Source organism: Microcaecilia unicolor, chromosome 2 (assembly GCF_901765095.1).
Source record: "Microcaecilia unicolor chromosome 2, aMicUni1.1, whole genome shotgun sequence".
NCBI classification, from domain to species: domain Eukaryota; kingdom Metazoa; phylum Chordata; class Amphibia; order Gymnophiona; family Siphonopidae; genus Microcaecilia; species Microcaecilia unicolor.
This window is the reverse complement of record NC_044032.1, coordinates 415,832,621-415,846,126: the sequence shown is the minus strand read 5'-3', so window position 1 is coordinate 415,846,126 and position 13,506 is coordinate 415,832,621. Positions and strand designations below refer to the sequence as shown.

General features: G+C 42.8%; 1 protein-coding gene across 1 annotated transcript in view; it reads left to right on the top strand.

Annotated features, from left to right (window-relative positions):
* Positions 1–13,506, top strand: part of UNC5C (unc-5 netrin receptor C) — a 644,470-nt gene that overhangs the window by 504,510 nt on the left and 126,454 nt on the right. Inside the window, exons 6-7 of the mRNA XM_030190711.1 lie at positions 4,625–4,792; positions 5,423–5,587. Coding sequence (XP_030046571.1) covers positions 4,625–4,792; positions 5,423–5,587 — 333 coding nt within the window. The remainder of the gene's footprint in view (positions 1–4,624; positions 4,793–5,422; positions 5,588–13,506) is intronic.

Below are 13,506 nucleotides of genomic sequence, written 5' to 3'. Positions count from 1 at the left end.
CATAGCTCCCTTGCTTTGGGTGCTGAGCCCCCCAACCCCCCCCCCCCAAGACCCACTACCCACACATGTACAACACTACCCTAGCTCTTAGGGGTGAAGGGTGCAACTACATGTGGGTACAGTGGGTTTTGGAGGCCTCCCATTACCAGCACAAGTGTTACAGGTGGGGGGGCATGGGTGCACCTGCCTTAAGTGCACTGCGGTACCCACTAAAAGTGCTCCAGGGACCTGCATATACGCAGGCCTCTAGGACTTGTTGCTGCTGTATAATCTTCGCACACCAGTTGACACCTGAAGACTGATCTCTTTGAAAACGTCTTTTATTTGAATAAGCACGTTTACTCACAGTTAACTGCAGATGAGAGGTTGTGCCCCACTGGCAAAGAGTCTCCCTGGTACTGAGGTTAGCAGTAGGTCAGAGCTGGCAGAATGGTGTACAATGCCCTCTTTCAGCAACATTCAAGGTAATAACTAAGTTCTCTAACGTGGCTAACACATGAAAGGGATCTAAAACTGGCTTACAAAAATGGTCACTACCTCATGGACTACCGGAAACAAAACAGGGCACACTCTGACCCAGTTAGCAGGGGGAAAAGCACCATGGGAGTAGAGACCAGTACCCTACACCCACCACAATGCATTGCTGATGTGACTCTGCAGTGCACCTAACAGAAAAGATGTCACACTCACCCGAGAGCCACATCACAACCAGGGATAGAACGCATTCTGCTGTCACGGAGGTGGGTACGGCATTTGAGGCTGGCATAGAGGCTGGCAAAAAAGGTTTCTATTTTTATTTTTTTAGTGTGGGAGGGGGTTGGTGACCACTGGGGGAGTACGGGGAGGTCATCTCCGATTCCTTCCAGTGGTCATCTGGTCAGTTGGGGCACCTTTTTGAGACTTGGTCGTGAAACTAAAAGGACCAAGTAAACCCAGCGAAATACTGCTTAACGCCGCTTTTTTTTCCCATTATTGGCGAAAGCCGGCCATCTGGTAGCCACGCCCATGCCCGCCCATGTCCTGCCTTCGCTAAGCTACCGACACGCCCCCTTGAACTTTCGCCGGCGAAGCAATGGGAAAGCGGCGATGCTGTCAAAAATGCCGCTTTCGATTTTACCGATTTCGCCGCTTTTAATAAATTGCCGGCCATCTCCCGATTTATGTCGGGAAATGGCCGGCGATCACTTTTGAAAATAAGCTGGATAGTTGAAAAGGGGGTGTGGAATGGGCAGGTCATGGGCATTTCTAAAATCAACACCTGTTGTTTTAGAATACACCTGCTCTGCGCATAATTTAGGCGTCCACATTTAAACCAAGCAAAACATGGTGTAAATGGCCGTGTCTAAATGTAGTCGCCTTGACAGGTGCTCAGTGTATTCTATAAACTGCATGGAAATTTAGGCTTATCTATAAAGTACGCCTAAATTAAGATGTAGTTTATAGAATACGCTTTGGCTTTTTTCATTTCGGTGCTGATTTTTTAGGCATTCTATATAGAATCTAGCCCTAAGTGCTTCTGCATTAAGGGGTCCTTTTACAAAGGCACGCTGGCGTTTTTAGCGCATGCATTAAATATAAGTGCACTAAACACTAGAGATGCCCATATATTCCTATAGGTGTCTCTAGCATTTAGAGCGCACTTCATTAGTGCGAGCTAAAAACACTAGCACGCCTGTGTAAAAGGACCCCTAAGTCTACATTATCCAGTTAGCACATTCTAATGCGTACATACTAGCTGGATAATGCTTCCTTGCCCTTCTCCCCCCCTCAGGTCACACCCCCTCCCAAAGAAAAATACCAATAAAATAAATAGTGTGCAATTGGCACACACTGACAGGTAACAACATTTAATGCGGTTTAAAAAAGGGTCCCTTAATGTTGCAAACTAAAAGAAAGAGAGTAGAAGACGGTGAGACTCAGATGATTGACAGTGAATGAATCTGTCAGCTCTTGGGCTTGTTTCACCTTAATGACATCAAGCTTTGATGAAACTCAAATAACATCTTGGATTTGGTCTGCACAGGGCCTTCTGGCAGATAGCAGCAGCTAAAGGTAGCTTGGGGTTTTGATTTCTGATGTTTTTTTTTTAATTCTTGCACAGTTGGAAAGAAACGTTTGGGCATGTTGCCTTTTCTCTTCAGTTGGAATTTGTATGCCGTTTGCTCAAAGTCTTCGTAGATTAGGGGTAGACGTTATCAACATGGGCTACTATTAAATCAGGTTATTTTACCATAAGTTGAGTTATTTTACTACACAGTGTCATTGCACTAAATGGGACCCTGTGCTAAAATATCTCAAAAACAGTAGTCCACATTGATAACGTCCCCCCTAGGTACCCGTCAAAAGTGAAATAGGTTCAGATTCTTAAACTTGGTTTTGGTTGAAATCAAATTTATCACAAACACAGGAATGAGATTTTTACTCTGTGTAATGGCCCTTTCACCTCTTATGCTAAATATAAGACGGGTCTTAAGATCTATTTTTTGAAGAATTTTTTTCTTTGAATGCCCCTTGAGGTGTAGGTGGGCTGACGCATGGCTGGCTCTGCAGTTTGTACAGTTCGCAGGGCTCTCATATTTCTCTATTCTATTGTTTTTATGGCATTCTTTTTCTATTATTTTTAATTGTACACCGCATTATGTGGTGTATCAAATTTAATAAACTTGGGATGACAGTAGCTTCAGAGGGGTATGCAAAACAATGGAAAAACATAATATATGAGGCGTCTAGTGAATGAGGGAGGCAAAATAACCTAAGGTCATTGCAAGATGGCACAAAAACTCCCAAAGGAAAGCAGGAAAAACCTCTACAAAAGTCCAAAGAAAGTGTTCAGAAAAGTAGATGATGACTCACGACTTCCACATGTGGTTGGAGAACAGATCTTTATTGAAGCACCAAATAAAGACCCAACATGGGGCCATGTTTCAGTGGTCAGTCCGCCTGCATCAGGGGTCTGATACACACACTGTACAAATTAAAATTAATGTTGTATTGTGTTTCATTTGTATTTATTAATTTTGTGTTTCATTTGTATTTATTAATTTTGTACCATAGGTATGACAACTCATAGGTGCAGGGACTCTAGAAACTTCCTGATTGCAACAAATAATGAAACAGAAAAAATGATGGCAGATAAAGACCATATGGCTTATCCAGTCTGCCCATCCTCATCAACTACTAAGCTCTATAATCCTATCCTTTCCTTTGCAGATCCTTGGTGCTTGTCCCATGCTTTTCTGAATTTAGATACAGACCTTATCTCCACCACCTGCACCGGGAGGCTGTTCCATGCATCTGCCACCTTCACCGTAAAGAAATGTTTCCATAGATTAATCATAATTCACTTTAATTCCCTGAGCTTGCAGCTCCAAAGCAGACACAGTACTCCACATCGGAGGTGACCCACGTATGTTTGAAGACAACACAGCGACTACCACGTCAGCTGTGACTTGCTCAATCTCTAGCATTGTCCCAGGTCCAAGCATTTCAGGGCTAAGTGACACATCACAAATGTCAAGGGGCTGAACCTCCTCTTTCATGCCCCTGCTCCCAAACTTCCAATGCCACAGTAGTTGGTGCCAAAATAGCATAGCTTGCAAAAGATGTTTGGACCAATACCAGGGCTGAGGTCAAGCCGGTTTCAGGCTTCCCTGTTAGGACCAGCCTCAGGGAGTTCACTGCATCGCATCCAAACTTCCTGATGCCATCTTAGGTCAATTTTTATTTTAATTCGGCAAATTTTTGTGTGCAGAATGATTTTGAGCATAAGGTTCTCTGCATTTGCACTTTGCATTTGCACTCTGCATTTGCATCATGTTTTCACATGATGTTTCAAAGTGTTTGTAAACAATTTTTAAGTGAAACAAAAAAAAAAGGTAGAAGAGTCGTGTTCCGGGAAATCAGTGTAAAAAGAGAAGTCCAATGCTTCTTAAAATTCATTATTCTCCCAACAATTCTCCAATGTGCTTACAGGGGGTCTTTTACTAAAGCTTAGCTTGAGTTATCTGAGCAGGGCCCATAGGAATAAAATAGGCCCTGCTGCAGGTAACTGGCAGGTGTGGACATTTATATCATTCTTACAGCTTGCGTAAATGTTCGCACAAATATTTGTTAAGTACATGCATATATTAAAGTCTTTTATAATCCGCATGTGTACTTCCACACTCTGCCTACAGTATGCCCAATCTGCAGCCCTGTGCATGCCTATCAGCAAAATATTCACCATTAGTTAAATGCGTGTACTTTTGCACCGCTCAGCATGTTATAAGAGGCTGTTTATGCAAGCATGTGGCCACATCTGTGCAGAAATGACAAAATACACTAAAGCGGGCATGGATTTTACTGCTTAAAGTATATAGCCCTTTATAAAATTACTCTCAAAAGAGTTGTACAGGAAAAAAAAAGCCCACTAAGTCTACCTTCAAACCTAACACCTTTCTCTGGTGTTGGGACTAGTTCTGAAATGTGAGTAGCTCAGTTATGGAAGAAGCCAACCCTTGCCTCAACAAAAGATACTTGTTAGCATATCAGAGAACAATGGCCACAAGTTTCAGTTCATTTGAAAGCTAATTTTGAATATTTGTTTCCAGTACTTAAAGTGCTCTTTATGTCTTTCACATCTCAGTCAATGGTGGTTGGTCTACCTGGACAGAATGGTCTGTGTGCAACAATCGCTGTGGAAAAGGTTTTCAGAAGCGTACTAGGACCTGCACTAATCCCGCCCCTCTCAATGGTGGATCCTTCTGTGAGGGTCAAAGTGTCCAGAAGATAACCTGCACCACACTATGCCCAGGTAAAATCATTTCTAAAGGACATGTATCTCTGACACATATGACACACACATGCACATAAGATTTGTGGATTTAGCTCCTTCGTTTATTTCCAGTCATAGACTTGAAAAAAGTGTTCTCCAGGAGCATAATTTTACCAAAATGCTACTTTTGTATACTAAAAAGAAATTGCAGAAATTTGATAGAGGACCAGTAATTGCACATTTTAACTGCATTAATGAGGACACAGAGGCGCATCAAACCATGTGAGACAGAATCCCATTGCTACAGAAATTTTGGACTGTAACTGAAATCTCTTGCATTGCAAGGGGATTAGATAGCGTTTATAGCCCATGATCTTTTGAAAGTCATAAAAAAATAAAGTGGAATGTGAGTTCAGAAAATGATTTAAATCAAAACATACTTGTGACAGTACACATCTGCTTTAAGTCCAGAAAGCTAAGCTGGAGATCTTAAAAAGAGATCTTATACAAGTATTACAGGTATAGCAAATACCTCCATGTGACTGTCATATATCCCTCTATGAATCAATATAGATAACAGTTTTACAAAGGAGAATTTTTATTGCTCAAGTCTCTCTACATTGGTATAACCTGCTCCATTTCTTTAGCCTTTCTGTTTTCTTGTGGCAGAGGATGGTGAGTGGACAGGTTGGAGCAAATGGTCAACGTGTGGGACAGAGTGTACACATTGGCGCAAGAGAGAATGCACCAACCCAGCACCAAAGAACGGCGGGAAGGATTGTGATGGGCCTGCTCTGCAATCCAAAAACTGCACAGATGGACTGTGCATGCAAAGTAAGCAACACTCTATGGATAAGGTGGAAGGAGATACTGAGAGTTGGCAAAACTGGAAAAAAAACAAGAACACGCTGATCAGAAGAATTTGTATTGCAGTGTTATGACTAAGTAAATTTAGTCAGCTTTAGACGGAATTATTTAGAGAGAATCAGTGGCAGAGCTGAAATTAGAACTCAAAAAGAAGGGTGCTTTCTGGGTATCCAGGCTTTTTTTTTTTTTTTTTAGCCCCATGCTACACGTCCTCCCTGTGATTTCAGGCTGCATAACAAGTCCCATCTGATAGGTTAACTTGCAGTAGATTCAAAATGGGGGGGAACACATTTGAGGTGGATTTTACCTGTCTTTGTGTACGGTTTGGTATATGCTTGTGTGTGACACTATATCTTATAGAGAAGTCTTAAAAGAACTTTGCAACAATGGAACAGAATTAAAGTAAAAGGTCCCTGGGAATCACATTGTGCAGTTTTTGTGGCTCTGATCACTGAGTTTCAGGCAAGTGTCTGGCAAGAGAATGAGCAGGTATTATGAAGCCCACTCTTTTCACTCATATACAGGATGGGGTAATATCATATATGAAAGTAGATAGGATGAATAGGTATTCATATGGAGGGGTACATGCTACACTGTACAAAAGAACATAATAGCTGAGTAGATGGTAAGGTGACTACAATTATTTGCTTGCAAGAGGGGCATGTTTTGGGTGAGAATGGGTGTGTACTGGGGCAACACTAAAGTATGCCTGTAGGACACATTTTATACTTTGTACATGTCTATGTCATCGAGATTGTTTGACCCATTTACACCTGCTTCACATAATGTCAACAGTGGAAGAAAGCTGTATTTTGGGCCTTGTAACATTGTTCTTGTACACCTGTCTAGTGCTTAAGTGCATGGTCTCCTCCTCTGGGGAAGTAAGGGGTGGGGGGTTCATCCCTGATTCCTTCCAGTGGTCATCTGGTCATTTAGTGCACCTTTTTGTGCCTTATTTGTTCTAAAAAAAAAACAGGTCTAGACCAAAACATTGAAGTTTCAGCCCTAGATGTTTTCGTTTTGCTGCATTATGGCTCTAAAATGTCCAAGTGTCCAATGCCCTAAGCCCGTCCTAATCCCAGCCCCCAACATGCCTCTTTGTGATTTGGATGCACTGCAGATGAATTGCATAGATAAACGTCTGCAAAATAGATTTCGAAAATACAATTTGGTGAGAAGAAATTCGTCCAAATGCTGCTTTATGACACTTTTTGGATGTTTTTCTCTTTCGAAAATGAGCCCCAAAGTCGAATAAACCATACACCGTCTTTCACGTAGTTCAGGCACGCCCACTTGCACCATGTTAGGAGCAGGTATAAATGCACGCACCTAAATGCAACAATTTAGCACATAACACACAGCATTCTGTAAGTTACACTATTAGTGGGAGCCCTGCCCATGTGTACGTCACCTTGCATTTGCACGGCACATGAGTTGCGTGCATCAGTTTTAGAATACCATTCTTACACTTATACACATAAGTGTACATTCACAGGCACATTCAGTGCTAGTATTCTGTAATTTTAATGCATAAATGGCGCTTAACATCTAGACATTAATGTTACAGAATGAGAGGGGGTACGTGCCTACTGTAGTAATATGATGATTGGAATGTGAATGTAGACGATGTCTGTATAACTGTTGGCTCCTCCCCTAGTCTGCCTACTTACCACCCTAGCACTAACTGGCCAGTGCCGTGATGGTCAGACCCGGCACTCAGCAGCACTGCCTGGTTAAATCACTTTGAACATTGGAGCCACCATTCTCTGTGTCAGAGGAGAGGCCTCCTTGCCTGTTAGTGTATCAAGATCTTACTTTGGCCTGTAAATTAAGAATGGAGCCAGAAGGGTGGGGTGAGTGCTGAGATAGTTATGCTAGAATAACCAAACATGCGCTGGAGGTGATGTAAAGCTGGCACTATATATTGCTCAAGTCCTTGCTTGTGGCATATTGCCAAGAAGCAACCATCAGACAAACCTGTCATCCCTATAGCCCTAAATCTGGTCACCACAAATTACAGTTCTAGTGAAAACCAGTGCTTAGCCAGCAAGAGTGGCTCGAGGATAAGATGGGCAAGGAGGTTCACCATTGCAGCAGAGAGCCAAAGGAAGGCTTCACCCATGTCATCTTCCCACTGCAAAGATCTTCATGGAGTGGAGGAGTAGCCTAGTGGTTAGCGCAGCAGACTTTGATCCTGGGGAATTGGGTTCAATTCTCAGTGCAGCTCCTTGTGACTGTGGGCAAGTCACTTAACCCTCCATTGCCCCAGGTACAAAATAAGTACCTGTGTATATGTAAACCACTTTGAATGTAGTTGCAAAATACCACAGAAAGGCAGTATATCAAGTCCTATTTCCCTTTCCCTTTATGAAAGATCCCACAGGTTAGATAGGGGTGAGGCCTAGTGTTAAGGTGCAGTGTTGGCTAATCTGAAGAACTAGTAGATAGGGTGCCTATTTTGTATCATGTTCCATAGGAACTCTCCCTCTCCCATCAATGTATGGGCCTATCTTCAGCTGGGTTGAGAGAAGGGGGTGCCCCTTCTTATAAAACACATGACTATAGATATTGGGAAAACATAATAATATATTATCATATACTGGGAGAGGCGGAAGGAAAAGAGAGAGGCCAAGAAACACCCCAGGGAAAGGAGGAAATGAGGTGCAAGAAGTTGTTGTGGGAATGAGGTAAGAGCATGCAGAAAATGCCCTCATGCTCAAGAGCAGATGTCTGCATGCCTCCTTTCTATTGAGCTATCCCTCTTTGACATCAACCTGCCATAAAACATCCCTTGCACCATCTCTGCTAGGCCCCAGCCAAGAAGGCAGAGCTCCTTCAAGACCACCAGCTAGAGGTGGTGCAATGGCTACAGTCAGGGCAGCATAAGAGAACTGTTTATGGTCAGCAAGAAGCAGAACCTCCAAATGCAGGATTACCCTCTGACCCATCTTTCTCGCCTGGGGCAGAATTGGGGAGGGGCTCTGCAAGGACAGAGGGGAGGTCTCTTCCTAGCTTTTGGGAGTTTCTGCTTCTGTAGCTGTTGCTGATACAAGGAGTGTGCAGGGTCTGTCCCTATGGCTGCCTCACTTTTAGCTTGTGGAGATGCAGGGCAAATCTGTTGGTTACCTGACATATGAGAGAAAAGGGATTGTACGCATAGCAGCAAAGCTATGGGCTATAAGGCCCATTCTGGAGGGTTGTTTGATTTCTTTGGGAGAGAAGTGACCTTGACCCTGAAACTAGGTAACATGAAACAGGTGGGAAAACTGTATAGGGCAGCTGTTTTCAGAGCTGTGTAAGCATGTGAGGGGCTAATGCAGCAAAGATGCTGAGGTATGTATGAGGTGGCAGTGAACAGCCATGGTGTACACTCAAACAATGATAGCTTCGTTGCTTTTGAAAATCTTGCATGTTGTCGTTGGGGACTTTCTGGTTATTGCACACATGAGTTATAAGCTGCTTATCCATGGAGAGATCTGCGTGAGAGGATGCTTTTATAATTGGGTTCCAAATGGCTGGAGGTGTTATGATGGCTTTGAGAGGAGCTGTTATAGCTGTGAAAGTGATGTGCTATTGGGTTTTAAACCTTCCACATGTACAGAATGTATGATTGGCATGCCACAGAATGTGTGTATATATATTTATTGATTGTGTTGTGGCCCAGTAGGTCACTCCTAATGGAGTGAAGGAGTTGCCTAATGGTTTTGAGCAGCAGGCTGAAATCCTTGTGACCTTGGACAAGTCATAAGAACATAAGAATAGTTATACTGGGTCAGACCAATGGTCCATCTAGCCCAGTATCCTGCTTCCAGAATGACCAACTGAGGTCACAAGTACCTGGAAGAAACCCAATTAGTGACACTATTCCGTGCTACCAATCCCAGGACAAGCAGTGGTTCCACCATGTCCATCTCAATAACAGACTATGGACTTTTCCTCCGGGAACTTGTCGAAACCTTTATTAAACCCATGATATGCTAACCACTGTTACCACATTCTCTGGCAACGAGTTCCACAACTTAACTATTCTTTGAGTGAAAAAAATTTCCTCCTATTTGTTTAAAATATTTGCATACACTTTCATTGAGTGTCCCCTGGTCTTTGTACTTTTTGAATGGGTGAAAAATTGATTCACCTCCACCCATTCCACACCTTCCATTGCCTTGGATACAAGTTCAGATAGTAAACCTTCCAGGGATAAGAAACTATCTATTGTACCTGAATGTAACTCATCTTGAGCTACACCTGAAAAAGGCATGAGCTGAAACACATTTCCTCTTCCACCTCCACAATCCAGGCTTCTTGATACAGCTGCAAGAAGCAAGTCTGCTTCTTGAGATCCTCAATCTGTAGAGCAAGTGAAAGAGTTATACAGGCTTCTTTGGTGAGCTCATATGATATGCCCAGCCTACAACCTAGTAAATGATGTTGCTCTGCTTCTGAACATGTATATCCTTTCACACCTTTGGCTAATGTACTTGACCAGGTGACACTATCTCATGTCCCAGAAGAGGATTCCTTAACCCCTTACCACCTTGTCATAGAGTTCAGGAACATCTTCTGGTACCTGCCGAGCATTGCTACCTGTATCTCTAGACCCTTGAGGCTGCTGTAATGTTGTGCCAACAATGGGCAACACACTACTAGCAAGATGCCAGTGGTAGACAAGCACATGATAACTGTGTGGCATGATGGCACTATGATTTTAGCAAAGAACTTACTGTATCCAAGGGCCTACTCTACACCTATATCCCTCCAGATATCCTGTGTGGTCATCCCCCCCACCCCCACCCCCATGCTATATTGTTCTGCTTGAGGCAAAACTGTATGCAACTTTTTGTAGGTGTTTACCTCTGAGGGGTAAGCAGCTTGGCTATTAAAATGCCTCCAGAGTTTCTCCTAGGCCTTTGACATTTTCTGGAAGTCCCTCTTCTGCCCTGAGGATAGGATCAGCCTCACCTGGTGGCCTGACATATCTGGGCAAAGAGAAATGTGTCTGTCTTCCAAATGTCAGCTTCCAAGCTCTGGGAGCCATTTTGCCATGTCCCCACACCAGTGCCATCAAGCACATGTCGCATTAAATGAGATTACATGCCATACAATGCATGCACACACACACACATGTCCACATGTACTTTCAAGGGTCATATACATATCTATTTTAAAAAGTATGCAGCTTGAACCAAGCACTCATTTACCTACCTGACTCCCCCCCCCCCCCCCCCCCCCGTGCTCTCTCTCTCATGTTATATACATTACAAACCATTTCTACAGCAGTACATGACCTATGAAAAGTGCGGTTGAATGGAGACATTTTAGCCCTAGGGACTGCGATTTCCTTGATGTCTGAGTTTAATTGTAATACTTTAATGGTTTTTATATACAACTGTGTATATTCCTGCAAAGTTATAGTCCTGCTCTGTGATCCATCACTGCTGAAAAGATTGATTTTCTTTGCTGTACGACTGTGTTCAGTGCTTGGTGTCTCCACCCCCTCCCTCCATCCCAAATTACACTCTGTCTCTCTTCTGGATTTGCTTGTGAAACATTTATACACATTCATTCTGGGGCTGAGTTATATGGCTGTAAGCAAGCCAGTAGCAAATAAACCATTACTTGTGGGGAGACAAGATTATACATAGGACACTGTATTCTTGGAGTTCATAGGATTCAGTCACTTCTATCTCAAAAGCCTCAAAATTACACGCGAGGCATAAAGCAAAAACAAAAAAAAAAAATCTATTTTACATTAGGGAACCAAACTTGGCAGCTATCTGTTCTTAGTTTTACGATAAGAGCACTTATACTGCATAGCAATAAAGTGCTTTTTATATCTATTTTATAAAGGTACAGTAGTCAAAACAGACAATGCAGGTGAATCTTCTTATGCAGCTATACAAAAACAATTTAAAATTAAGGACCATCATACTCTAATTGTTCGGAGATATGAGTTGTTCCAACCTCCATCTGTGTCAGAAAATAGTAATCACTGGTCCAATTTTTTTTATTTTTCAGTCCATCATCAAAAACTTATAAAGTGCATATATACATTTTATCAGAACCCACTTTCTGACACAGATGGAGGTTGGAACAATTTATGTGTCCGAACAATCAGAGTATGATGGTCCTTAATTTAAAAATTCACCTGCATTGGCTGTGCAAGGTTTTTTTGACTAGTGTGTGTGGATTCCAGAAGGTATTTTGTTATTGGGAAGAGGATTATTTTATAAAGGTGATATAGGTGCATGATGCTTATGTTTATCAAGGTCTGTCTCAGTGTAGGTTCTCATTCACTGCGGTGATAAATTTTTTTTTAAAGTTACAGAAGTTCAAACACAAAGCTTTTCAGACTGCTTATGGACCCATGAGATGAAAAATTGGCCATTCTCAACATTTTGGATCTGAGACTTTAGTCACCTTTCCTCAGAGACGGTCACAATTGTCCTTGCAAATATAATTTTCCCTGTAGGTACAATGAGCTGTAGTGAGACAGGGTGAGGGTGGGTCAGTGGAAGTCCACCAGGGATTTGATTTGAGAGACCTACATGCGGGGAAATCCCTCCCCTGGGGAGCACCAAACAGACACTTTGAAACAGGAACTTTGCCCAGCACACCAAGAAGTACCCCGTCTCAAATAAGTCCCTGAGTTCTAGCTTTAAACCTAAGTTTGTGGATGGTCCCTCTCTTGGCAGCAGTACAGACCCCTCCCCCCCTTCTATCATCAACAACACAATCTTAAAACTTACCAAAACAAGTGAGGAAAAGCATACCTTCCAAAAATGGGCAAAAAGCACTAAACATATTTACATCACTGCAATAAACATGTAGAAGCCTGGGCCTGCAACCCCCCCCCCCCCCCCCCCCAAAATGCAATGAAGTTTAGACCCTTAGATTGACAGATGGTGGAGGAGAGGAACATTGGCGAGACAGCAAAGGAGCAGCAGGAAGTTATTGGTTGCCCTACGGAAAGATTTGTTTCATACCAACCTCGTACTTGAGCAGCTCATTCACAGCACTTCCAAAATCGGTATAAAAACTCTGGTGAGCTAAGTCAGAGGTAGCATGGAGCCTAATCGGTGAGTACAGCTGGACAGCATGCACGTTGACACACCTCATGTAGACATGCATCTCTCAAAATCACTTGGCAGAAAGCATTTCTTGCTGCAGGACCATCAGCAGCATAATTCGTATATTCTCTTTTATATCTTCTTTTTGCGCTGCCTTTGGTTATAAAAGATGCCAGCTTCTTTACTTTTGTGATTATTATTATTTTTTAAATGATATGATTAAGTAAAATGGTGTGGTAGCCATTTGAGTCTAGATTTCTGATCTGAAGAAGGGATTCCTTCGAAATCTAATCAATCAAGAAATGTATTAACTTACACAAATAAAAAAGGTATCATGTGTAGTAATCACAAGTCCATAGAGCAAAAGAATAGCTGTAATATTTCTAGCAAGTTGACACCAAACGTCTTGCCCCTCAGTAGTTATATTTCAAAAGCAGAGCATAACATCGGCACTTTCACACACTTGTGGATCACCTCATACAAGCAAATAAAGACCATTTGTCCCCTCCCCCTGATATTCAAAACTATTTAACCAACCAGGAATGGCTCCTGGCATGTTGAATACAGTTTAAGGGGACCTTTTACAGAGCGGTGGTAGGCCCAATGTGGGCTTACCACTCGCTCTTTCAGGACTGCCGCTGGCCCAACGTGGCCGCGGGTGATTGTCCCGCCCAAGCATGCGCCATATCCGGGGGAAAAAGAAAACCCTCGGAAATGGCTTTCGCAGCAGTAACCCAGTGGTAATTGGTCATTGCCACACGCTGCCTGGTTACCGTCCGGTTAGTGCAGAAGCCCTTATTGCCACCTCAAAGGGTGGCG